Source organism: Pundamilia nyererei, unplaced genomic scaffold (genome assembly GCF_000239375.1).
Source record: "Pundamilia nyererei isolate P.nyererei 1_Seehausen unplaced genomic scaffold, PunNye1.0 scaffold00002, whole genome shotgun sequence".
Classification (NCBI taxonomy): domain Eukaryota; kingdom Metazoa; phylum Chordata; class Actinopteri; order Cichliformes; family Cichlidae; genus Pundamilia; species Pundamilia nyererei.
This window is the reverse complement of record NW_005187403.1, coordinates 3,216,301-3,243,314: the sequence shown is the minus strand read 5'-3', so window position 1 is coordinate 3,243,314 and position 27,014 is coordinate 3,216,301. Positions and strand designations below refer to the sequence as shown.

Sequence of the window (27,014 nt, the reverse complement as noted above, 5' to 3'; positions counted from 1 at the left end):
TGGGTCCCTACAATTGTTTACCTGCTAATTTTTGTGACCGGGATTTGTCCAAAGATACTTTACATTCGAATCCACCAACTGCACATATGCACCAGCTGGCAGACTTAAGGTGAACTTAACCTTAACCTTTTTTTTTTAACAAGTTTCTCATACCACAAATATTGTATATGTGGAATTTGAAATGACATATGCAAATAAATACCTGCTTTACAGCCAGGCACACATGACTAGATTAACAGATAAAGTCTTACCTTGAAAAGTCTAATAAAAAGCCAGTGAGTCATCTTTTTAGACCACAGGTGAAGAGCCAGCAGGTTGATGAATACCACAGGTATACTAAATTGCAGTGTTCAATAACAAGTGGACCTTGGAAAAGGTCTTTCAAGTTAAATCATTATATAATAATTACTATCATTCAGGTTTGTGAAGGAGATGTGCAATTCTTATAATATTACACTGTACTTCAGATTTTCTATTTAATGGTAAGAATAACTAAAGTTTGCTAAAATGCATGTTATCAACTCACAATGCTTCTTGCAGAATGTCCTCTTATTAAGTTCGATAAAATCTATATTTTCATTTTAGTCTAGTTTTAGTCATACCTACTTTAAATTTAGATCATTTTAATAAAGCTGCAAAAGGAAACATTTAATGGTGTACTGGGGTTGCATTGTGTGCCTTGAATTGGTGAAAAGCACAATTATATTAGAAAATTATCAAGGCATTCAGGGATGAAAAATTCTGGTAGTGTTGGAGAGTTCATTCCTGTCTAAGGTCATTGCTCCTGTAGAACGGTAATGACTCAAAACAAGACTGACACAGAAGAAAACTATCAGCAGGATCAAACACTCGTCAAAAGTGAAAGAAAGAAAAAACTGGAGCAGTTTACTTAAGGTGAGTGGATCAGCTCAGCAGTGAGGAAGTCTCTTCTAAAGCTACAAAAAGTTCCCGATTGCACTGCTTTCCTTAAAAAGGGGTCAAGTAACAAAAGCAATTTGGTCTAGAGTCTCAAAAATGTTCAGTCTGTCATTTTCATTTGTTATGTTATTTAAGAACAATATGCTACACTGGGTGGGATTGCTGTTAATGGCTGAAATGTTTTTGCACAAGTTAATGCTAAAACAATACCAAGTTAAGCTTTCTGAGATCACAAATTTAAAGTTACTATTTGTACTCTGTGAACCAGAGAACTGCACCATCAGCAATGGAAAAACAATAAAGGTGCTACTAACGTTTACATTCAGATCGTTACTGTTCACGCTGCTGTGTGCAGTAATATCACATTTTTCCTTGAAACAGCAGCGGTGTTAGATGAATGAAATCATTTTCTATATACTGGGAAAGTTGGCAGCAGATATTTTTATATGGTATGTTTAAAATCCACCTGTCAGCATTCTGACAGCGTTCAAAGTTTATGAGGCAGAAAAAAAACCAAACAAAATGTGTCACGCAAATGACGAGAATTTCAAAATGATCCAACTTCATTTTAAAGGCGCTGATGTTGACAGAACTTTTTTTTACAGTGAGCACAATGATATTAAATGCAGTTACCTTATACAACAGGCGATTAGTGAAAGCTATGATAAATGTGGATCACTCTATCTGTTAAATCGGTGTCCTGTGGGTAAAGGAAAAAAACAAAACAGTCTTCTCAACAGATTAAAGTCACCTTCTGGAGCTGCGCTAATTTGATAAAACCATTAGCGCAGCTACCTTCAGCAATATCTCTATCCTTACACTTCCATTAGATTTATGTGTAATTTTCTGTGAGGTTTTCATCACAAAGATATAGTCCTATGTGCCATTTTGTTCCCAGAGCTATTTATTGTAAGAGCCTACACCTTTTAGCTGCTCTGAGGATGTTGTTAATCTGTAAGTACCTGTAAAAAGCTTTGTACTTCTGACACCTTCCAATTTATTAAATGTTGAAGAGCAAATGATTTCACATAGCAAACATTAACTTTTTGTAGCTTTTACCGAACGAGCTCGATGGACACTACACACTAAATATGCAGATATATTTGTGTGATGTAACACGTTGGTTTGGGGACTGCTGACGTGAAGCCTTCAGTGATTTGTTGGAGTGCTAACTTGTCAACTAACACCAGACAAATGGCTGGGGGTAAAAGAAATAAGCTATAGAAATGAGGACTGACTTACTTTACTAAACAGCAAGAAGTGGTAATTAGTGGAACTAAACTTTTGGTACTTCCATGTTGGCTGTTTTGTTCATTTTAAGGGCGTATGATTGAATTAAAGTGGTTCATATCAACTTAAATGGGTTACATGAAAACATATGGAGTTGATCATTGAGCTTAGTGAGCAGTGAGTAGCTGTTTAACTTCAATTTTCTTTGGTTTATTCAACAGATATGAGCCTGCATCAGTCTAACTTTCTGCATGAGAGCTCCCAGCTTTGCGTCTAAAGCCTTGAAATTCTTTCTAGGGTAACTTTCAACATATAAATCAGTGAAGGCTTCTATGCTATTTATGTTTGTTTGCTGTTTATCTTTTCTAAGTAACACGAATTGAACGTCTTCAAGATGAGCGACTGGGTGGACACAGATAGGCTGTGACACTGCCACAGATGGGCCCATATGTAACTGCTGTAACACTGGAGAACATGGCTGAAGCATATGCTAGAGCTGTTGATCACAATTTACCGTCAGCTATACCTGGTTCCATGAGCACATATGGCAAGAGAGCTAAGAGCTTGTGCAATTTGTGCATGCCAGTCATAAATCCACTGTCCATCTCACAATTTTAAAGAAACTATTGATGAAAAAGTGCAAAATTTGGTTTTTAGGGTTTTCTCTATATTACTGTACGCTATTGTAAGCTCTTTACCTAATAATATAAAGCACCTTTGGCGCTATAATAATAACATTAAATTGCACTACATGTAAATATAAACTTAGCATATATCACATTTCTTTGCATTTATTTCTTATACTGTTTAAATTGCTACATGATATTGTACAATGTATATTTCAATGAATTCTGTCTCTGTATAGACAAAGATCCAGACAAACGGTTCTCTTGCACCATCTATTGGCAGATTCTTTATATACAGTTCAAATACATAAACATTTTAACATCTCGTTCTGCTCACCAGGTTAAAAATAATTGATACCAACCAGTGGGACTTTTTGGTAAAATTTATTTTGCAAGTGTTTAAGTGATACAGGTTTTTGAGGGATTGTCTTAACAATGATGTCTTTCATCCTCCCCAAATAGTAGGAGAGTAAATGAAAAGAAATTTTGTTATTTTTCACACAAACTGTACAATATGTGAATATACTGTAGCACAAGGGATACAAATGTTTGACTTAAGTACCCCTGGTTAGATCCAAACTTATTCCATCAAGTATCAGAAACAAACAAAAGGCATACTACCAGTATTTGTCACATGTCTTTTTACTTGTATCCACTCTAAAAATCACATTCAGAGACTTTAAACAAATCTAATTTGCTCATCTCCGATTCATTAAACGGACCTTCCTGTGTGCTTCGATGCCCTGGCCCTGAACACATCATCATCAGCAGGTTTTCCTCTGGAGGAGCCAGCTTCAGGACAGAGATACATATCATGCTCCAAAGACATATGAAGGCATTTCATACAATCAAATATATTGATTAAAAACAGTCAATGAAACTGGTGCTTTACATTATATCTGCAGAAGCTATCACGGGGACTAAAGCAGATAAAACGTAAATCATAATTCTTATAAAAGACCAGCTAAATGAGAAGAACAGCACTGTGCAGCAAGATGTGTTTGAGTGATGTGAGTCATCTAAAAAACAAGCACTGTTTTATAAGTGCTTCATACTGAGGAGTCCTTTCACGGTTATTTTCAAAGAGCTTTCTTTTAATTAAAAAAACACAACAACATAAAGAAACCAATGAAAAGGGATGTGGCAGAGAATAGACATGGACAAGGATACAAAAAGAGCAGGGTCTTTTAGTTCAACCTTCATCTTTTGTGGTGTTATCCTCTAGATCCTCATCGCTGTCTAAATCACTGTGAACCCTCTTGGCCATAGTATTTCTGCTTCTCTGCTCCTTAGCCCCCTTCTTGATCTGAACTGGTAATGGTTTCACTGGTTATAAAAAGGGAAAGAAATATATGATAAGTCTAATACAAAACACTACTGCAGACAAACAAAAATGTTACTCCTTTTTCTCCATTCACCCTAGTTATTAAAACACAGCCCTCACCTGCTGATGGAACAAACTGGTCTTCAGCTCCACCGCCATTATTGCTGTGACTGGCGCTAACCGTCTCTTTCTGTTCTTCATCTGTGACGATTCTCTGTCTCGCACTCTCAAAAACAGACTTAATGACAATAGAATCCTCATAGATCTGCAGTGGTTTACACACACAAACACAGACACACACACACATACACACGCGATCAGAGTTTTTATAACAGGAACCGTGGAGAAAAACTATTTTGCTGCTTGTGAATGAAAGAATTCCTCCTGAAATCCCTTCACCTGTGATCCCTCCAGATTATAAGTCTGAGCATTGTGACACAGAAGGAAAATGTCCTTCTCCAGATCTCCCACACTTCTGTACTTGTGATTGCGAACACGTTCCTATGAAATACAGTAATAAAAACAGACAAATAACAACAACAATAAAACTATAAACTGATTTGGTTCATTATTTAATTTTTTAAAAAAGGACAAAAATACAAAGATACTTGATTGTCTCCTGAACTTTTCTAAAACACACTTATTCAGTTTTTTGCTGAGAATTAAATGAGAAAAAACTCACTCACTTCAAGTCCGTACACTAAATAAGAAATTAGACTTGTCAGTCATCTTAGCATTAAGACCTCAAACAAACGGAGAAGGTAACAAAATAGCTACTAGCACTGTCACATGTCACATGACTACTGTTAATCTTTTTGCAGCAAAGCCAGAATGTAGACACAGCAGGTTGTGACTTTATGGGAAGTTTGGTGCTGAAACTACATTTTGGCTGGCAAAGTGATATTCTGGAGTTAGTGCAGTGTATAAAATCTCACCACTAGATGTCAGTAGATTGCACATTGCAGTCAACTGAATTATGTTTTCTTACCTCTCCCAAGTGCATAAATCTAGCTATGGTGGCTGTTGTAGGACAAACAAGTCTGGTCGCCACCTACACTCACTGACCTCAGCTGTCAGTATGTGTCCATGTCTGTTAAATTTGGAGGAGGGTGTAAAGCTTTACAAAAGGAGTCCAATATGACTCAGTTAAGCTAACTTCTGTCCAATGACGGCGATACTGAGGTGAGTTGTTGAAAAAATCCTGAACTTTTCTGTCGCTAAGTGCTGCCATTTTTGCTGTTGTTAGCCTCTGTTAGCTGCTGTTAGCCATTGTAAGTACGAGTTTCTTTGAAGTGGACTTGGACACTTAGTGAATAAATTCTCCTACGCTGCGAGAACGAAATCAAACTGTTTGTCAGAGGCCATGTTTGATTTTTGGGACATTCGAGCCTAACATTAGCTGGCATAAGGTTAGCTTATAACCAGCTGTTGTTGTTAAGTCAACTTATTGTCAGCTTATTGTAGGCACTAATCTGTTGATAATAAGTTATTGCAACAACATTGGGTATAAATGAGCATGTTTATATGTACAACATTTGTTTTTTCTAATCCTCAAAAATCAACTGACTTTAACTTTAGTGTGTAGTTGGCCTTTGTTGGTTGTTTTTATGTGTGTATTACATTAATTAAAAACAACAACAACAATTTTACACCACATGCTGTCTTTTCTACAGTCTGACTGTAAGGATGATGGGGGGAACATGGTAAACCTACGTGCTAAACCATCAGCTTAATAGAAACATGCTAGCGTTTAGCTCTTACAATGGCGATAAATAGAAAAGTTCTAGTTTTGTGGAGTCTGTTAAGCATAAAAATATTAAGGCTCTTTCTGTTCAACCCATGTGTATTTAAAATACATTGACATATTTGTATTATATAGTATACCTAAGCTCTAGTTAAGTCCTCTTAATCACTGTTTACTGAATGAAGATTTTGAATACTGAATACAGACTCCCACTTGCCATTGATGTATTATGGTTCACCCCCTTTTCATTCAATTTTATCTTCGTAGAAAAGGTAACTGTGAAATCTGTATTGTGTCGGAGTTGTGAGGGTATTCGGTGACACAAACCCTGATCCTTCTGAAGTCCACAGGCTTTCGGATCAGTTCGTAGTACTCAGGTACCTCCTTCTTAGAGGGAAGCTGCACAAAGCCTTTACTGATCTGCCGTCCCAACCTAGAAACACAATGTTTCTTTTAATCTCGTGACAATAGGAAAAATGTTTAATTATTCTGTCAATATCTGTAAGACATTTTGTTTTCTTATTCCTGATAATGTTTTCTTGCAGTCCACACTTACATACAATGTCTTTTCATGACTAAATTATGAAGGAGGCACAATCCCAAAATAAACTGCTGATTGATTCAATGTTCAGCATTCAAAACTTGACAAAGTGAGTAGCTGCACTGGGATTTTTAAGGCAGGTTTCCCTGAAATCCCTGTTAGGTATTAGGTTAGACTCGCAAAATGTTTAAAGCTGAAATTTTTGACTTCTGCTTCAATCCAGCAGCAGGGGGTGAGAGAAATAAGTGTTCTGGTTCCTCACTGAGTCGCTAGGCTAAAAAACTCTCTTGTTAAAACTCTCTTGTTAAAATATCCTACTGCACAATCCATCCATCCATCCATCCATTTTCTGCAATGCAAAGATCATGCATCATACAGAAAGGTCCGGCTAGCTTCTTGCTGAGGCAACAGAACTAACCATTGCACTACAGTGCTGTTGTCCCTGGATAGACCAATTTACTTAAATATAATACTTTTAATAATAATGATAATATCAAAAGAATCCCTTAATCAATCAGTTTTAAAGGGGACCTACTACGGTCATTTCTAATTCCGTATTTCTAGTCTTGAATTCAGCTACAGAAGTTGGAGAAGTTGGGTTGCTATATACAAAGTGCTGTACTAAAGTATATTAATGGAAAAGTTTATACAAGAACTTGGGAGAGCTTCACAAAGAGAGTCAGAGCCACTATGCAAAGACTTTCTTCAGGAAAGGGGCTACAACTGTTGCATTCTTGACATCGGCCAACTGCTGAACCAGATACAGCATCACAAACGTCTTACCTGGGCTAAGGAGAAAAAGAACCGGACCGTTGCTCAGTGGCCCACGGTCATCTTTTCAGATGAAAGTAAATGCCGCATTTCATTTGGAAATTGAGGCCCTAGAGTCTGGAGAAAGCGTGAAAAGCCACTGAATCCAAGGTGTCTAGTGCAAAGTTTGCAGTCTGTCTGCTGTATTTTATCAAGGCTAAAGTCAACACAGGTGTCTACCAGGAGATTTTTACACCACTTCATGTTTCCATCTACTCATAAGCTTGAAGGGGATCTGATTTTCCTTTTCCAGGAGGACTTGGCAGCACAGGCCCAAATCTATTTCCCAATTGCTCGTAGAATACATGAGGTTTCGTCAAACCGAAGATGAGAACCACCTAATACAGGCTAAGCCCTGCTGTCAAAGCTACCCGGGCTTCAGTCGCACCTCAGCAGTGCCCCAAGCTGATCACCTCCATGTCGTACCACACTGATGCGGTACAAGCCATAATAGTCAAAATAAAATCAAAAAAGCTTGAAATATTTAAATTTATGCATAATGAATATAGATTACATGGAAAAAAAAACTAAAATCAATCAGTATGAATGAGTTCATGCTCATCAAAAGGTTAATATTATCAAATAAAACATTATATTCATTTTTTGTAATTAAAAAGAGATCTAAAAATAGTGACTTTTTTGACACAGCCCAAATGTCTTTCACATCCCTCACCCATCTTTGTAGTTCATGACCATATCCACCAGTGTGTTCAGTGTTCTGGTGAGTTCAGGTGGATTTGGAGGGAGTTTCTCAGCTGGTGGGCGCCCTCGCTTCCTTTTGACTTTCTCGCCAGTTTCTTGCCCAGCCTTCAGGTCTTTCACTGCTTGATGATCACCTTTACGCTTCTTCAGACTGATGTCCTCCTCCATGTCCTCTAGAGAACCGTTCTCTCTTGCCTCGAGCTGTGGGTGGGGAAATCTTGTAAATGCACATGTATTTTCTTTTTGTTTAGTTCCTACTTCAGCAACACAAAGACTGAGGAGGAGAGAGAATATTTGCTAGAGAATGGGAGGAAAGAGTTCATTTCAAAACTTCTATTTTCTGTTTATTCTAACTTGGCCTCTTTGATTTTCATGTCAAAGCTCTCGGGGAAACGCATAGTACATGTTTTTCCCAGACGCAAACCTGAAGCGCTTAAGACGACAAACTGCAGATTCTAAATTTAAAACCTCCAAATTAAAGCACTCTAAGTCTCCATCTAATTAGCAGCTGGAATTCAGGCATTTGGAATTACAGAGCATGGTTTTGTATTCAAATGAATCAGGACTCATTTATTTATTACAATAGCATCTGAATTTACATGGACTGAAGCAACCCAGTGCCGTCTCTGCAAATTTAGGACAGATTATTTGATCTGTGGGCTTTGATGTGAGATGATTATCGAGGGGATGCTTATTTTTTAATGCACGACGAGTCGGAATGGATTCGAGGAAGCCCTTTTCTGTCAAAGCACAGAGTCTAAAAATGCCATTGTGCCATAAATATGAATCTATATTTTGCTGCTTTGCACTCAGCCTTGTGCATGCAAGACAGAGAGAAAAAAGAGAGCCGGAATCATTATTTTCGGTGTGTGGTGTTTGACAAGGGTGCGTGCTGCATCCCGAGTTATGTTCAACCGTTTCATCCGCTCCTTTTCGATTATGCAGCGACCACTGTGTTTTCCACAAAGGCAATTAGAGGCCAGAAACAAGAGTGAGTGTGCATGCAGCACAAGCAGCTCTTGCAGCAGCAGCAGCAGCTGGAGGGGGGGGTAGAGAAGGCATGCTGTCCAATCTGAACAGAATATTGATGCATCAATAATACAGGATCATACAGTACACACATCAGCCTTCACATCATATAATACAGCACGCCTGCTGATCTCTCAAGGACGCAAACTTGAGATATTTAACACACACTGATCCGAGGAGCAGCGAACGGTGCCATGCAGAATTAGAAAAAATGGAAAAACAATAACAATAACCCCCCCCACCTAAACAAAAAAAAAAAACAGGACTGAAGATACATGCCTGCACTTCCAACCATAAAAAAGACATAGCAGAAGCTGACTTAGAGGAGACAACAGCACTAGAGACAACAATAGAAATCCTGCTCATCATTGTTCGGGGCTCAAATGTAGGCTTTGAAAAGCCCCGCTACTCCCTCTAAGGGGAAGCAATCGTTCCAGCGGAATACTGGAGGGATAGAGGGTAATCCTCAAAGATGTATAACACAGCTGAGAGCTGCCTGATTGACTGTGCATGTGGAGTGGAAGGGTGTCAGAGTGTGCATGTGATGCTCCATGCCTGTGCTATCTCCTAACAAGCCTGCCTCTTCCCTGACTAATCTGGCAAAGATTCCCTCTCATCTGTTACAACACACACCTACACACTCTCTCTCCCTGCCTCTTACTCACACGCGCGCGCGCACACACGCATACACTCTCTCTCTTTCCTTGGCGTGCGCGCACACACACACACACACACACACATACACACACATTTTATCCATCTCTTCCTCTCTTCCCATGCGATGTACCCTGGCTGAATCCTGAGCCTGTGAAGAAAAGACATGGAGGAGGATATTTACCTGACTGCAATCTGCAGGCTGGTTATCGGGATCGGCTGCAGCTGTGGGGGAGAGAATTAGCAAGCCAGCATAGCGGCGAGCTGCTAGTCTCTTCATCAGCTGATCACTCAGAAGCAGAGCCCAGAAGGGGGGAGAATAAAAGCGCTATGTTTTCATATACAAATCATTGGGCAGGGGGAAAATACAAATGCCATACCCATCTCCCGTCTGCAGCTCTCCGAAGTCTTTTTCCTGACTCTGGAAGGCCCCGAGCTTGTCTCCCTCTGCATGTTTTTAATATCGACTGTTGCCAGACGTTATTATTTTTTTCTTTCCTCTCTCTCTCTCTCTCTCTCTCTCTCTCCCTCTCTCTCTTTCTCTCTTCCTACCCCTCTGTTAAAGTTGTCGGGTCCTTTTTTATTTTTATTATTTCTTTAAAAAAAAATCTGCACTGTATTTTGGAGGGATCGTACTGTTCGTTATCAACTAAGGCAAGCAAGAAACTCCTGCTGGAACCAGGAGTCCAAGCCTGAAAGCAGCACGGACATTCATGAGTTCACTCGAGAGCACGTTTGAATGTGCAGCCGCCTCGGAATTCCAGCAGGGTGATTAATGCATAAATATTGACTCAGATTACACTTAATTCCTCAGCCGAGACAGCAAGGAAAGAAGAAAAAAAGTTCTCTGCAAAGTCCGAGCCGCTGAGCTGCAGCAATTGCAGAAAAAAACAAAAAAAAGGGAGTTTTTCTACTTTAGGCAAGTATTCAAAGCCATGTGGTTTCTGTAAAGCAATTAGTTTTCTTCCTAACATGTGCACAAAAAACCAAACCAAAAAGGCTGCTGCTGGATAACAGCACATGTAACAGCACAGAAAAACATATGCAAAAAAATTTTTTTTTAAAAAATGTCTGATGTCAGAGCAACATCGTTTTGTCCAGTGGAAATACTTGTGAAGTGGAGGATCTCAGCTGAATGGAATTCAGTGAGAGAAAATCATAATGCACGAGTTACAGACTATTTGTCATGCCATGCTACCCTACTACAGTATACATACACTCCTATATTCGTCCACTTTATTAGGTACGCCTACTCTTACGCCTAACACGAATATATGGTGAGCCAATCATATGACAGCAACTCAGTGCATTTGGGCACGTAAGCATGCTCCAGGCGATCTGCTGAGGTTCAAACTGAGCATCAGAATGAGAAAGCGTGATTTAAGTGTCTTATAATGTGGTGTGGTTGTTGGTGTCTGATGGGCTGGTAGGAGTATTTCAGAAACTGCTGATTCTCTAGGGATTAGCAAATGGTCCAAAAAAAAAAGGGGAAAAAAAAAGAGAGAGAGGGGGAAAATAGTTCTGGGTGAAAGTGTTTTGTTGATGCCAGAGTTCAGAGGAGAATGGCCAGACTGATTTGAACTGACAGGAAAGCAATACCAACTCGAATAATCACTGCTTATAAGAAAGATGGCAGAAGAGCATCTCTGAAGGCACATCACATTGATCCTAGAAGTAAATGGACAGCAGCAGCAGAAGACCACAATGGACACAATCATTCAACAATGAAGGACCCACACACACACACACACACACACACACACACACACACACACACACACACACAACATATATATACATATATCTGAGTTTGATTGGTTTATCGCGAAAATATTGATTATAGCTGTTTTATATCAAACTGATTCAGGGAAATATGTGACATCACCTTTGCCAAACAACTCCCACCCACTTCAATAAACCAGTAAGAGAAGCACATGACCAATGGCTCTGAATGTGCGGTCAGCATAAAACCCAGTACGTGGTGCCACATTTGATTTAACTTATTCGATTTGACTTGTCCACAGCAAATCAAAGTTTCTGCACTGTCTTTTCCAAATCCAACAAATGCATTTATTAGTTAATTTAGTGTTTGTGGTTTGTTGGATCTTGGTCCCAAATTGACAAATGGCCCAAAACATCAAGAATGTTTCACAGACATTGTTGCAGCGACTGCTTTTCAAAACCTTTCAAGTCTCAGTTTTATGATATGGCACAAAACTAATAATTACTAACTCTTACAGTATTTTTATCGCCCAATATGTAACCTGATTTAAATGTGAGTCTTATTATGACATATTGAGCTGCACAGTAACCCAAACATATACACAAGGATGGTCTGCACCATGAAATAACGAACCATCTGATGTAGAAGTCCATACATGTCACATGCAACATATTGTACTGAAGACACATGTACCCTTCTGACAGGAACATCCATATCTTTTGATGGCATGTGTCAGTGTACAAAGGGCTTCACTGGCATGAAACTGTGACTGCTGAATGTCCTTGCATGCCAGCTTCATATGACATTCATTAGGGTTTTACAAAACAGTTTTGTTTTGCTTTCAAGATTGCTTACATCGGCATCTATTCTACTAAATAACATGGTAGCGGTGACATTTCGGCTTAAACAAACGGGGAAATTAAATGAACGGATTAGCTAACCTCGGTGAAATAGAGATATCTTTCCAGACTAATGTTCCCAAGAATCACTTGCTGAAAACTGCTGACTGTTACCATGGCAACAGCAAATTTTGATGGTGGACCTTGTATATCATTGTGTTTTATTGCTGTTGCTGGGAAATGATTCAGAGTGCTCTCAGTCACACAAGCTCTCAGGAATTGGAGACAAAGTGGTACACTGGGGAAACGAGTGCAGCGGGAAGCCGAACAACATAATTTTATAATCTGTCTTTTCATGGAAGCTTTCTGTCTTGTGCACCCAAGCACTGCTTTAAAAAAAAAAGGTTTTGGAATTGGGCAAATTTTAATTCCATGAGTAGATGAAGAAAACAAAAGGAAGAGGAAATACAACAAACTGACTGTGAGATCGCATGTTTCACTGATGAAAACATCGTACTTCGTAAACGGTTAAAAAAAAAGGTTGAAAAAAAACGAGATACCCCTTAATCTGTTCTTTCTTTTATTTTATAACTTGTCACATGTTCACTCACCAACAGTGCTGTAGCGTAAAATTAAACAATGATAATCTCTGAGCTGCAGGACTGCTGCAGAATTGAATTATCACCACACGCTCTCTCTTCTCACACCAATGAAGCTCGTGGGGAATATTAATTAAAATGGTGAGAACTGTAGGGCACAGGTTATTCTGAATGGTTGATAAATGATTTACAGCTCATTCAAAGCTGAAATTCGCTTTTAATTTCCAGTAGTACAAACGCCAAGAGAGGCAAGACTATTCTGATGAGTTATCAAGGCCAGGTTTTGCAGTCTAAGGTCACAAACTCACCTAATAATTCAGTCATTAATAGCCATTTTTTGAAAAAGGTCTACATAATCTTGCTTATAGGGGGAAAAAGGCAATGGTACTTTACTGATAGACATCATAGTCAACTGAGAAGGGACAGGATGAACACTGGGGGCAATGCCTGGTGGGGTGGTAGAAACGAGGTGAGAATGGTGGGTAGTTTCTGTGTAAGAGAGCTCACAGCGAGCATCAGAGCCATCTGACCGGCCTGGGCAGCAGAAGGCAGGAGTCAAACACAGGAAGAAACAGGGCAAAAGAGCTGTGTGTCAGGATGAAGAAAAATTGGTGCCTGCCAAACCAAAAAAGGAAAGAAGTGTTCGTGCTTCAGCCAGGCACGAGCCTGGTTGAGATACTTCAGGTGGAACAGTGGTAAGCACTGCTGTCTCACAGCAAAGAAGGTACTGGGTTTGAATCCACCAGCTGGTTGAAAAATCTCTTACACAATGACAGAGCTCACGTGACCCTTCCTTTGTGTGTGACTAAAAACATTATCAGAGGCTCCATTTTTCCTTTCCTCCAGCAAATGTGTAACACATATAACACAATAACGTGCTACCTTAAAATTCCTTACTATTAAACAAACATGGGACTAATCTTGTCATCTGTCAGACTGTATTTATTTATTACATTGCTGATATTTATTTGTACATTTTGTCCATGATTGGTAGAAAAAGATGTGCTACAGATATGTAGTAGTTTATGCTGCATCTTCTTACCCTGTTTACATAGTATAAAGTAAAAGCTTTGCCAAAAAATAAACAGTTTTTAAAGATTACAAAACATAAATAAAAAGGCCACTTGGGTTGAATTGAACTTTTGTTAGAATCATGAACAAAAAGGGTATTTTGACATTTACAGTAAACAACAAGTAATCATGCATTTCAACATAATCTATAATCCTTATGAATTTAAAATAGTAAACTATGTTGCCATGCATCTATATTCCTGTAAGTTATAGTAATGTACACAGTATGGTGTCAATAACTTTAGTATATTTAATGAAGTCATGCAAAACTTTACTATGGTATCATGGATATTTTCTGAGGTACAGATCCTTTAAGTACGAAAGGGCTGGGTCAAGATTTTGCACTTTGTAATTTTTGTTACTTTTATCCCAGCACATTTGAGCCCTGTGACTTTACAAATAATATGAGATTTAAAAATAGTACAAAATTTCACCTTAGCACCAAGTAAAACCCAATTCCAAAACCGCTGAGATGCCGTATAAAAAATAAACAAATAAATAAAAAAGCTATGATTTGCAAATCTCTTAAACCAATAACTTTTCACAATAGTACATAAAAAATAAATCAAATGTTTAAATAAATTGTACTATTTAAATTTTAATTTAATGGAGCAACATAACTCAAAGTTGGGAATGGGCAACAAGAGGTCAGAAATTTAGAGATACTAAAAAGAAACCGCTGGAAGAACAAAAGGTTAACTGAGAATTTGTCAGTAACACGATTGGGTAAAAAAGTGCAGCTTAGAGACGCAGAGTTTCTCAGAAGTGAAGATGGGAAGTATCTAGAAGATACAAATTATGGAACAATTTCAGAATGATATTTATCACTGTGAAGACTTACTCATCATCTACAGTATATAAAAGGATTCCTGCAATCTGTAGAAATCTCTGTGCAGAAAGGAACAAGTCTGAAAATCCAATAGTGGATGCCTGTGATTTTCAGGCCCTCGGGCATTGAAAACAGCCACTATTTGGATTTGTTCGGAAATCACTGTTATGGAAACCACTGAATGGGCTCAGGAACACTTCCAGAAATCACTGTGTGTGAACACAATTCACCGTCCCATCCACAAACGCAGGTTAAAGCTCTATCATGCAAAAAAAGAACCCCTATGTGAACATGATCCAGAATTGCAGCTGTCTTCTCTGGTCAAAGCTCATTTTAAGAGAACTGAGGCAAAGTAGAAAGCTGTTCTGTGGTCAGATTTTTTTGGAAAACATAAATGCTGCATCCTCCAGACTAAAGATCAGAAGGATCGTCTGGTTTGTTATCAGCACGCAGCTCAAAAGCCTGAATCTCTGATGTTTTTTTGACATTAGTATCTATGAAACAGCAGCTGGCACTTCTGGAAAGGCACCATCAGTGCTGAAAAGTATGTACAGGTTTTAGAGGAAAATATGTAATGTCTTTGCTGCTGATATAATCTTAGCATACTTCATATGCTGAGACCATGCTACTGCATCTATTGCAGCAACATGGCTTCATAGAAGAGTTTGGATGCTGAAACAAAAAGTACAACAAAGACAACACACAACTGTTGAGCAGTTAGAATCGCCTATCAGATAGGAATGAGGCAATTCTCCTCTACCAGAGGGTCTAGCAGCTGGTCTCCTCAGTTCCCAGATGTTACAAAGAGACGTTACAGAGTGTTGCTAAAAGAAGAGGGGATGCCCCGCAGTGTTAAACATGGCCTGTGCCAAAGTTTTTAGATATGTTCTGGCCATCAAATTCAAAATAACCTGATTTAAAAATAAGAATAAAAGGTTTGACATGTGTTCTATGTTCCACCTTCAATAAAAAATAAAAAGGGTTGAAATGATTTGCAAATCATTGCAATCTACTTTTATTTCCATTTAACACAGCATCCCAGCTGAAGTGCATCTTAACTTGGGGACTTTGGATAATTTTGCATGCTCTCCTTAAATATACACACATGCACTATATTAAATTTACTGTAATACACATTTCTTTGTATGAAATATGAAATGACCAGTCTTATCATATACACATGTATGCATACCGTGCTACTAGATAATGAAAAGCATTTTGTCAACTGCTGAATTATGACAGATAAATATTCAACTGAATTCTCTTGACAAGATTGAAACTGACAAAGTTATACACAATGTGGGCTTTGATATTGAATCATCTGAAAATAAGTTTCATGTAGCATCAAATCAGAGTTTGGGGGGGATCCCATCATTCAAAGACGTGTCTATCACTGGAAGAAGAAAGAGACCTGCCACTGTGACGACCAGTTGCCTGATAAGAAACACACAAACACCAAAATGCATACAATGTAAAAAAAGATGCAGAAACACATTTATATTGTGTGTTAATGTAAAAATTGATTCACATACCCCTGCGTGTCCTTTGGAGAAGTTGGCATGAGCATAAAGAAGCACTGCAATGTCATTGTGTCCTGCCTCTAATGCGATGGACATGGCTGTGCTTTCATCCTGTTTACGCACAAAATACACCACAAGAGCTTCTGTTGTTTATCGCACAATAACAGACAGAAAATAAACAGCCTCGGTATATTTAATTACATACCATTTCTATCCCTTTTGTTTTCTCCTGACACACTGAATGTGTCTTCTGTAACAAATGGTTACTCTCTGCTTTTGTAATATAATATCTAAAACAAAGTAAGAGCGCTTCTGCTTCACAGCTTGAGGCCACCGGGCTCACAGAAGCTGCAAAGTAGAGGCAATGACTCACATACACTGTCAGTCAGGGTGGCATCGCACTCCGGCTGTGCCAGCAGTAGTTTAACAATGTCAGCGTGGCCATGCTCGCTTGCACACATCAGCGCTGTGGAGCCCTCATCATCCTGGAGATTGACCTCCGCCCCTTGTGCCAGGAGTGCCTGCACCATGTCCATCCTGCCATGGCTCACAGCGAGCATCAGAGCCGTCTGACCGGCCTGGGCAGCAGAAGGCAGGAGTCAAACACAGGAAGAAACAGGGCAAGTAATACTGAGTCACACATCTCCAAATATAAAGATACAGTCAGTAGACGACTGGGGAAAGGAAAAAAAATGAGCGGGACAGTGAAGCTAGTTCAGTTATTTATTCTTTCTTATATTGATTCACTGAATTTCAACTACACAACACAAATGTAGCCACTGGATGAATACTTTCATCTTTTTTTGAAAGTTTACATTTAATTGAATTATTTGCAAAATGTTCTCAGTCTCGTGGTTTGTTCTCTCTTCTTTTGGACACAGGAAATGTAATCAAACATAAAAGGTTAAATGTGCATTGCAGATTCTAGCTTGTGATTCATGCAGTGAATGGAAGTCGGCTTAGGACTGATCTTTTCGCGTAGGAGTGTGGCCGCTCCTCTGTATCAGCATATCACAGCAGCTGCGCCATCGGTTGCTAAGCCAACAAGCCTCGGACGTAGCATTTCCTCAGAGGTGCATATCCAGTAAAAGTGACAAGTTGCAGATCTCAACTTTGTGAGGAATTCTGACGCACATAATCAGGCGTTTGTTTGGCAGTGCTGTGATATCTGCGGGGTTTTTTTTAAGCAGCTAAAGACAAAGGAAAGACTGTTTTCATTGTATTTATATTTATGCAAGCAGTTACATTTATCTGTCTACATAAAATAAACTCCAAAAATTGTTAAGATTAAAATCAGTCAATCATCTTATAAGGAAAGTTGCTTTAAAATAAAATAGTTGCACACAGTTCCTCCTATGTTTCATCTTCTGACATCACATAGGAGAGTAGGTTGAGTGATGCAATAAATCATTTTGACAATACCCACATTGAATGAAAGCCATGAGAGCTGCAGCAATTTTTTAAAAATTGTAAAACTAGTTTGTAAAAAACTTTAACTATAGTGTAATGTGAGAGCCAGCTAACCACTCCTCACCCACAACCTGAGAACATACTGACCTGGCTGGCCTTGGCGTTGACATCTCCTTTAGTGAAGAGCTGCTCGACTACTTTCATGTTGTCTGGATTATCCACAGCAGCAAGTGCAGCCAGCATGATGGGCGTGTAACCTGCTGAATTCTGCTGATTCACGTTGCACACCTCTGTAGTGATTGGCGGTCAAATGGATGGCAGTGGAAAAAACAAGCAAGAGGAAGAAGAATGTATATTATTTTGTACTGATAACAATTCACACTTGTTTTAATCATACAAATGCCAAGTTTTATTTTGTAAGGAAGACCTGTTCCAGATAAGCTTTTGTGGTGAGTGACTAAAAATGACAAAACTGTTATGCAATATAGATTCACAGAAAAAGGCTGGCGCTTAGAGATATATATTCTGAGTGATATACATACACAGAAGCTGTTCAGTCGGGCACCCAGTGCAAATATCAAACTGTCCTGACAAACTAAATAATTAAGTGACTGTCCAGAATAGTGTTTCTGCCTTTCGATCCCTTTCATACTCATTCACAGCTGGAAAAATGGTTGAAACAAGCTATTATGATTTTCAAAAGGCAATCTCCAGCACATAATTTCTTATTTAAAAAAAAAAAAATCGTATTTTCCAAGCTTTTCCCAAAAAAACACCATCTCATTTATCAGCTACCTAGCAGTCAAAAATGTATTCTATTGCCCATGCTGGTTTAAGAAACCAGGGTCTTCTTTTTTATCAATATTTTCCTGTTTTTGACAGGAGCATTTTGTATCTTACCACACACAGAATTCGCTTGCTGCTGGTATTTTCGCCACCTAGTGGCTATTAGAAAGAATACTAAGATGTTCATATGATATGACAAATCCAGATTATGCATGGGCTTCTGAGCGGTACAGCTGAATTACACAAGGCGTTTCCACCCTAAAAAACTGTGAGCTTGCTTGTTTCTCTGATTTGCTGGGAGATTCAAATTAAAAGGACAACTCTTGCGGCATTTTGTAGAAGTTAAAAAAAGCCCTGGCAGCATAATTTGTCTGTAATCTTGTTTTAAGCATGTCCAGACTGCGAAGAAATAAACTTAATTCTCGTGACATAGAGGGACAGAGAAAAACAATATGTACTTGGGGTGGTGTGGTGATGTACCTGGATTAAGCAATTTCTTCACAATGCCAAAGTTCGAGTGAGAAACGCTGTAGTGTAGAGCTGTGTTTCCATTGCCGTCAGCCATATTAACTATGTACTGCAATACTGAAGGTGAAATGGCCTGAAACGTAGATAAGTAGTCCTCTACAGTTTCAGGAGATGCTGACTTGTGGCTGGACACAGAGAACCACTCTTGCTGGAGTGTGTGCAGACAGTCCTGCTGCAAGAGGAAAAAAGGATGCATTATATATGCAAAAACAGCACTTCTTTTTTTAAACATTAGTTTAGTAGAGCAATCAGGACTGAATAGACACAATCCTCCCATAATTCTAGGGATGTGAATGAAAGAAGACAGACAAACAGCATAAAGCAACAATTCTATAAAAGACATCATAAAAGAAGAGGAATCTGTCATTATTTCAAACATAAAAAGGCATGTCGAGAGTTCTTGTTATTCTTTTTAGTGTTTCAGCTTTCACAATGGAAGCTGTCAAGAGTTACCTTGCTGATATACTTCCCTTGAATTCCACTTCTTCTTACCTATTTTGCATTTTACTGTGAAAGTGAGTAGTCTATTTCACTTAGAAAGAAAAACATTCTCAAGTTGAAGCAAATGATATGGCTAAAAATTCTTCTACTGAGGAATTCTTTTCATATCCAATGGCAAGGATACTTCTTTAGAAACGATATACTTTCAACCACCATGGCCCAGCATCTCTCCACACCCATGCTAATCAAAACACGTACAGACAAACAAGGCCCGTGGTGACTTTCAGTGGCTCTCATACTGAATATAGTAAAACAAAACATACCATTTCCCTGTTGGATAAAGCTGTGTCATCACTCAGGTTCGTCTTTAAGGCTTGACAAGCAAAAAACATCCGTTCGCTCATCCTACGCCTGAAAATAACCAAATTCTATTGGTTACTATGTCAGTTCAGATTTGAAAGGACTCCCACAGTAATGCAGACTGCTGTTGCGAAGCTTTTTATTGTTGCAGTTTTATTGGCTTTGAACCCTTTTAGACTTCTCCCAGATTACCTCTGCTGTGTATACACTCTCGCAGCTCCTTTTGATCCCTTGTTGTCTTTTTCCTTTCGTGATTGGGCAACATCTTGAGGAGATTCCCTAAATGTTCTTTTTATCTTTCTGTCCACATCATCATGCTCATAATTCGACACTGGGTCCAGCCTAAGGACAATAAAACAAGAGCTTAATATCTATGAACATACCACATCCATCATTTCAGAAATAAAACATTTGTTTAGACATTAGACACCTACCCTGTAGCCACACCCAGAAACTTCATGCTCTGCCTGTTGCTACTACAGCACTGGTTACCATTCTGTTTCTTTATTACATTCCTTGGCTTACCAGCATTATCTGACTTGTCTAGAAATGAGCACAAAGCACTTTTATTCTTAACACAAATCACACAGTATGTTGCATTAAATGCATGTATAGCAAAACAGTTACAAGGCTAGCTAGGTCACGTTCAGAGTATATGAAAACACACGATTCTTTATGCATTCGTTCACATCTAAAAGCCTCGGTGGAAAAGAGAAAGCATTCTTTTACACCAGCTCCTCCCACAAAGGAGTTCAATTTTAGATCTTAAGCCACAAAGTGCTATGTGGCACACAACGTCTTCCAAAACCAGATATCATTCCACACATCGCAAATGCATCCCTCAAAAAGGGAACTTGCCCAGCTGAAGCCAGCCACTTCCCCTGAACCTAGTTCAAGTTTAAACTGGGCGCCGGGAGTGGCTTCAAAATAAAATATTTTTATACTAAAAGATTTTTAAACTTCCTTCACTGAGACAAAATTCCTACTAACTGGATATTTACTAAATATCTCATGAAAAAAAGGATTTGGATTTATAACTAAACATAAATAAATAAAAATATTACCTTGTAAACCAGAGGATGTCTGCTGTTCTATCATTTTAATCATTCTTTTCACCTCTGAATCATTACTGCTCTGTTGACACAGTCCTGCATTTGCTTTGTCACACTTAGAGGAGACAAGTGAAAGTTGAGACTGGGACTGAGAGTCTTTGTTTGCTGCATGAAAGTAAGATAATAGTAGACAGAAACGTATAAACATAACATTGCAGATTTGAAAAAAAAAAGTTAATTGCATCACCTACTTTGTGTAGATAAAGGTTTTTTTTAATGTGTAAAAATCTGGAGCCATGTCATTCTATACAAATGACAGCAATAATGCAAGCAATACAAGCGCAAACTGTTCAACCTATTCAGAATGTATAGTAATAAATTACCAGGAACTTTGGTATCAGCTTTGCAAATGTTTTATGAAGAATCAATGTTTTTGGTTTGCTGTGTTACCTGCTGGTTGAGAACTGAACATGTGGATGTCTGTCCCTCCTTGTGCCATAGGTTTTCTATTGCAGGAGCTGGGATCTCCTTGGCCACTGTTATGATCAGGACAGTCCTCTGTGAGCAGGTCCCCATGCTCCATGCTGAGGAGCCTCTGCAACTTCTCGATGTAATGGTTCAGCTCATGGTCCCACTGTAACTGTGCAGGTTTCTGGAAATTCTGTCCAGGTGTCCTGGATGAAACTGAAAAATCCCTTATCCGCCCTTCCCCTACACCAACACTCTTTGTTTTGACAGGGTCAGGTAGATGGGACGGTCCGGATGCCATATTTCGAGTTTTCAGTCCAACTAGAAAATTCTCATTAATGTCTGTGAATCCAACTCCAGTGTCTCGAGTTACCCTGGTGACCGCTTCTGGCGTTTGCTTTGAAATACTTTCTACTGCATTTGCAGTTCCTACACCGATTGTTCGGGTCTCTGTGGTGCATCTGACGTCTCGGACCCTATTGCCTACAGATACTGTCCTAGTTGAAGTGTGAGTGGTGTTGGTGTGCTTGTCTTGGGTGCTGAGGAGCGTATTCGTGCTGGAGTCAGTGCTGAAGGCGTGCTTGGTGTTGGTAAAGCGAGACACTGAACTACATACAGTGTTGGTACGCTGCGATGCTGTTTGGGGTGATACCATGATTCCGAGCTCAACTCCTCTGACTCGATCTGTAGTCATACACTGTGAAACTGCTTCCTTTGCCTCGCAAATGGTCACATCGACAGAACAATCCCCACAAGCCACTGAACAATACTCTTTCTTGGACCTCAGATTTGCCAGTGGCGCCTCTGTGTTGCTTTCTGCATCACATACCCTTATCTCTGTCCCAACTCCTTGTGTGTTTGTAAAAACGTGCATTTCCACAGCCTTGTCGCTGGTCTCCACTCGCTCCCTGACCTCCCAGAGGCTCATGGGTACATCCAGTCCTGTGTAAATACTCCTCATCATAGGTGCACAGGATACTCCTACAGTTTTTACCTCCTTTTCCTCGCCTGTGGAAGCATCTCTGAGCTCTGTGTGATTACCCACTCCCTGGCTTTTGGTGTGTGGCCTTGCATCTGAGCCTATGCTTACAGTGGACGGTCTGGCACAGCAGGCCTTGTCAACCCGGTTCCTGGCTCCTGCAGCCTGAAGTTCCAGTTTCAGACGAATCAACTCCGTCTCCAGAGCGGATTCTTTCAACTCTATTTCTAAGTGACAAATTCTCTCCTTTAAGGCACTGTTTATTAATTCTTGGGCATCACGCTCTGCCTCCTGTTCTGTGTAAATTCCCAGACTGACTTCAGATACTTCTGTTGCAATGGACCTCATCTCTACCTGCTCAGTGTATGCATATTTGTTTTCTTTTGGTGGCTTAGACAAGATGATATCCATATCGTTGTCAGTTCCCACAGCGACTGACTTAAATGTTTTGTCATGAAGAGGGTTACATTTTTCATGCAATGTTCCCAACTGTTCCACTTTGATGGACCTTTCCGGTTCTTGCATGTCTTTGGTCAATCGCCCAACCTCCTTCAGATCTGTGCAGCTACTTTTAACTTCAAGATCTTTTTTGGTATTTCTGTTGATCTCAATTTCAGACCCTTCAATGGTATACGGGCTGTTCCAGGTTATATCACTGACGTTCTCTCTCTCAATCAAGTCCTTGAGCTGACAGCTTAGTTGCCTCTTTTCCTCCTGAAGGACTGAGATCTTTACCTGGAGGATTGGGATGATTTTCACTTGCTCCTCTAACTCTTTCAGTCTTTGTAGCGCAACCACCATTTGGTCACGGACATGTTGCAGGTGCATGGGGACTGGAGTTGTTCTACCTGAGCTCTGTGGACTTACTCTCAGACATCCTGTGCTGCCTCTACTGCCCAGGGATGAGCCGAGTTGGACCTCGGGTCCAGTGCCAGTAGGCTTATTGCCATTATTGTTCTGATTATATGCACCTAGGCCAGTGAAAGGTGAGAGTGACCCAGGGGAGCTCACACCTCCGAAGCTGGCCAGTCGTCGACGGGGATAGGGCTGGGGTGGAGAAAGTCTTGTCACCTCCTGATTCAAGGGTTTGTGGGTCTCCAGAAAGGCCCTCTCCATCACAGGGCTTTGACTTTGGAAGAGAGATCGTGCAGCTGGCTGAGGCTTTGGCTCAGTTAGTATCTGAGAGGTTCCCAGACTTTCATTTCTTTTATTATTATTATCCAACAAGGAACCATGTGGTGGAGGAAGAGGTGGTCTACCTCGAGCTGCAGAGGACATGCCCAGTAGTTTTGAATCATCACCACTAGATGATGACAAGGACTCTGCAGAATACCACTGACTAGATGAAATGCCACTCTGCGTTTTGTCCACATTACTGCCGGCCACCCTGGGCCTCCTTTTTAGGCTTAGTCGCTTAATGGTGGCGGCGTCTCAGAAACTGTCCACACGCTTGATGCAGTCCACTTCAGACTGATAACTGTAATCAATTTCAAGGTGGTTAGGGAACCAGTGCTTTGGCCTGTTAAATAGTTGGACAGCTGTACTTTAATCTTCCTCTCTGAAAAGAGTAGTCAGGGAAGCAAAAGAATAAAAATAAAACAGCAAAAATCCAGACCAAACATTATGCAGAAAGGTGGAAAATCTTTTTAAAAAAATACAATAAATAAATCTTACAGAAAATAAGAAGTTGTTGTAAATTTAAGTTTTAAATAACATTTAATCATCATGAATCATCATGAATACACAGTAAAATCTTGAAGGCTTTAGGCTATATACTCTTCCCTTTTCTTTCCTTACCTTAGTATGTGTTGATCAGTGACCATTTCTCTGAGTCTCAAGCCTTCCTTCACTTCAAAATGTTTCTGACTCTAATCTCTCTGAGCCTGTCCCACAAGGGGAGGAGGGAGAGAGGAGTGTCTACCAATCCTGCAGACACTTTTTTCAGTAGTTACTTCTCTCCCAATGGTATGTCTCTCTCTACATAGACTGAGCCCACTCTATAATTACTCTGCAACTCTCCCTGTAAATGCCCAACCATTCTCTTGGCAGGACTTCTCAACCACAAACATATTCCAAGTATTTTAGCCACTGAATATAAAAGCAAAGAAAATACCTAGGACAACACAATTCTAACCTATAACTATATTTAAATAGTAAATGTTAAATGCATTAAGCTGCAATTGCAATAAATTCCATCATACAACCCCTATTATCAAAAAGTACATTTCATGCATTACTTCCAGAAGCATGTACAAATTACAAACATTTTTGTGACTCTAAAGCATTTAGGTTAGTGGTAATTATATCAGTTATCATTACCTGACATATTCCTCAGGACTTAAAAACCTTGAACGTGTTTCAGAATATCTCAATAATGATTTAATTCCTTTTTCATTCAGTCTAAACTTTGAATAAGTCTTCAAATAAAAGAAAAACACATCAAATTAACTTTGAACCTTGGTGTTGCTGTCTCATTCGTATGAGCTCCTTCTCTCTCTCACCCCAGGTCTGACAGTCGATAACAGCTAACATTACAGTGCTTGCATAAAGGAAATGCAATACTGAGACATGGTTATTTCTGCACAACTACAGGAGGATGGGGCTTAGCCTCAACACACTGTCATTGCAATGCTATCCCCTATCACATTTTCATTGATAAGCACCTTTCGGTTCTCAGCATGCTGGTGTTTTGAGAAGGCTTCCTCTCTTCTTCTCCCTTCATAGAAAGTCAGTTTAAAGAATTACTGAAATCTATATCTAATATATATATATATATATAATACAACAATCTACTCTAATATAATATAATCTGATATAGCATTTATAATTAACATGCATAAAATAATGACTTATGTGAGGAGCAAGCCAAGTGGAGTTGGAAAAGGAGGATTTAACAACTTGATATCTTTTTTGTAAGCTGCCTGCATTTTTCTACATTTTTTAGAACTTGATACCCCGAAAGAGTCAAAACTATGTGAAGCCCAGCAAATGTGTAAGTAAATTGGTGTGTACAAAGTCAATCCAAACTAAACATCAAAAACACAGACAAGTTGCTATTTGCATACTACTGAGACATAAACAATCTGAAAAATACTGTTTATTTTGCAGAACCAATGAAAATGGTATTACTATGAAATAAATTACAGTTTTCTCTGGCTGGAGGTAAGGTTGACTAATCATCTGCTGATTCAAGTGTTTGTGGGTCTCTGTAACAGCCTGTTCCATCACAGGGCTTTATCTCTACAGCTGGTTTATCTGACTTGACTCATCTGTGGTTAATCTGAGGTTGCTGGACTTCTCAGTCTTTTTGTGTTATCCACTGAGAAGCCATGTGGTAGATCCACCTCGAGTTGTAGAATGAACGGATCGTCATTCTACAGCTCGAGGTGCTCCCTTCAGGATTTATTTGTTTTTCTTATTTTTTATTGTGAACAAGTGTGAACAAGTTCTTGCCCTAAACTTAATAACTGGTTGTGCCACCCTTGGCAGCAGGAACTGCAATCAAGCATTTGTGATAAGTGGCAATGGCTCTTTCACATCACTGTGGAGGAATGTGGAGGGATTTTGGCCTAATCTTCCTTGCAGAGTTGTTTAAATTCTGTCACACTAGAGTTTTTGTTTGTTTGTTCTTTTTAACATGAACATCCCATTAAAGCATCTTAATTGGATTTAAGTCCAGACTTTGACTAGTCCTGCTGCATAACCTCAGTGTGCATCAGCATCATGGCACACATAGATGATGGGCGGACATTCTCCTTCAGGATTTTGTGGTAGAGAGCAGAATTCATGGCCCCAGATCATCACACTACCACCACCATGTCTGACTGCTGGTATGATGTTCTTTTCATGAAATGCTGTCTTATTTTTACAAAATATGTAACAGGAGACAACCCTTCCAAAAAGTTCAGCTTTTGTCTCGTCAGTCCACCGAATACTTTCTCAAAAGTCTTGCAAAAACATTTTGAGAAATGTGATATGAACCTTTGTGTTCCTTTTAGTCAGCAGTGGTTTTCTCCTTGGACCTCTTCCATGGAAACCCTTTTTACCCAGACTCTTTCCTATTGTTGACTCATGAACGCTTACCTTAAGTAAGGGAAGTGAGGCGTGCAGTTTTCGGTTCTTTTGTGACCTCCAGGTTGAGTTGTCATTGCACTTTTGGAGTAATTTTGGTAGCCCTGCCACTCCTGCCAAGATTCACCACTGTTGAAAATTTTCTCTATTTTTGGATAATGGCTCTCATTGTGGTTTGCTGGAGTCCCGAGGCATTAGAAATGGCTTTATAACCCTTGCCCAACTGATAGATATCAATGACTCTGCTTCTCATCTATTCTTGTTCCTTTAAATTGTAGCGGGATGTGTTGATTTTTAAGATCCTTTAGCATATTTAATTTTTTCAGACAGATTCTAATTAAGTCACTTCCTAATTCAACAGGTCTGACAGTAATCAGGACTGGTTGAGGCTAGTGCTATCCACAAAATGTTATCAATCACAGTTAACTTGTGATGTAACAACAGGGCCAATTACTTTTTCACACAGGGGCAGATAGGTTTGGATAGGGGACTGCAGCCACCAGCAAAAAGGAAAAGCCCTACAAACTAGAGATAGCACGATACCACTTTTTAATGTCCGATACTGATTCCAATATCATAAATTTGGATATCTGCCGATACCGGTATGAATCCGATATAACGTATTTTGTAATCAATAAAACAGTTTTTTTATAAATATCTTGCTGCATTTTGTATAAGTTCATACTCAAGTTTTAAAAAACAAGAGACTGAAGCTATTCTGTTATACCTAGGGATGGGTATCGTTTAGGTTTTATCCGAT

The 27,014-nt window shown here is 39.4% G+C and overlaps 2 protein-coding genes across 4 annotated transcripts in view; both read right to left on the bottom strand.

Annotated features, from left to right (window-relative positions):
• Window positions 1-3,147: 3,147 nt before the first annotated feature.
• On the bottom strand, window positions 3,148-10,049 carry LOC102203191 (probable global transcription activator SNF2L2). 2 transcript variants are annotated; one of them, XM_005720169.1, is made up of 6 exons: window positions 9,763-10,049; window positions 7,867-8,096; window positions 6,170-6,275; window positions 4,498-4,599; window positions 4,219-4,363; window positions 3,148-4,100 (listed from the first exon to the last, which is right to left on the bottom strand). In XM_005720169.1, exons 1-6 carry the CDS (start codon window positions 9,856-9,858, stop codon window positions 3,967-3,969), a joined length of 813 nt encoding a protein of 270 aa, XP_005720226.1. In that variant the 5' UTR covers window positions 9,859-10,049; the 3' UTR covers window positions 3,148-3,966. The 2 variants fall into 2 exon arrangements, with proteins under 2 accessions (XP_005720226.1, XP_005720227.1); XM_005720170.1 differs by lacking the exon at window positions 9,763-10,049 and adding an exon at window positions 9,674-9,731.
• Window positions 10,050-15,649: 5,600 nt separating this feature from the next.
• The window catches only part of LOC102203657 (KN motif and ankyrin repeat domain-containing protein 1-like), a 14,441-nt gene continuing 3,076 nt past the window's right edge, over window positions 15,650-27,014 (bottom strand). The window contains exons 1-11 of one of the 2 annotated variants that reach the window (XM_005720171.2): window positions 23,981-24,033; window positions 21,187-23,741; window positions 20,749-20,901; window positions 20,119-20,227; window positions 19,877-20,026; window positions 19,648-19,735; window positions 18,836-19,055; window positions 17,717-17,859; window positions 16,537-16,737; window positions 16,172-16,270; window positions 15,650-16,073 (exon numbers count right to left, since the gene is read on the bottom strand). In XM_005720171.2, the coding sequence (XP_005720228.1) occupies window positions 16,011-16,073; window positions 16,172-16,270; window positions 16,537-16,737; window positions 17,717-17,859; window positions 18,836-19,055; window positions 19,648-19,735; window positions 19,877-20,026; window positions 20,119-20,227; window positions 20,749-20,901; window positions 21,187-23,461 (3,501 nt within the window). In that variant the 5' untranslated portion in view covers window positions 23,462-23,741; window positions 23,981-24,033 and the 3' untranslated portion in view covers window positions 15,650-16,010. Of the gene's footprint in view, window positions 16,074-16,171; window positions 16,271-16,536; window positions 16,738-17,716; window positions 17,860-18,835; window positions 19,056-19,647; window positions 19,736-19,876; window positions 20,027-20,118; window positions 20,228-20,748; window positions 20,902-21,186; window positions 23,742-23,980; window positions 24,034-27,014 lie in introns of those variants that run through there. The other variant, XM_013909036.1, reaches the window with a different exon arrangement.

Excerpts from the sequence above, each read along its gene's own strand:
- LOC102203191 (XM_005720169.1), bottom strand. The coding sequence starts at position 9,858 with ATGAAGAGACTAGCAGCTCGCCGCTATGCTGGCTTGCTAATTCTCTCC. Across the intron at positions 6,276-7,866 it reads GTCATGAACTACAAAGATGG|GTTGGGACGGCAGATCAGTA; the intron begins GTGAGGGATGTG and ends TTGTGTTTCTAG. Across the intron at positions 4,364-4,497 it reads ATAATCTGGAGGGATCACAG|ATCTATGAGGATTCTATTGT; the intron begins GTGAAGGGATTT and ends AAACCACTGCAG.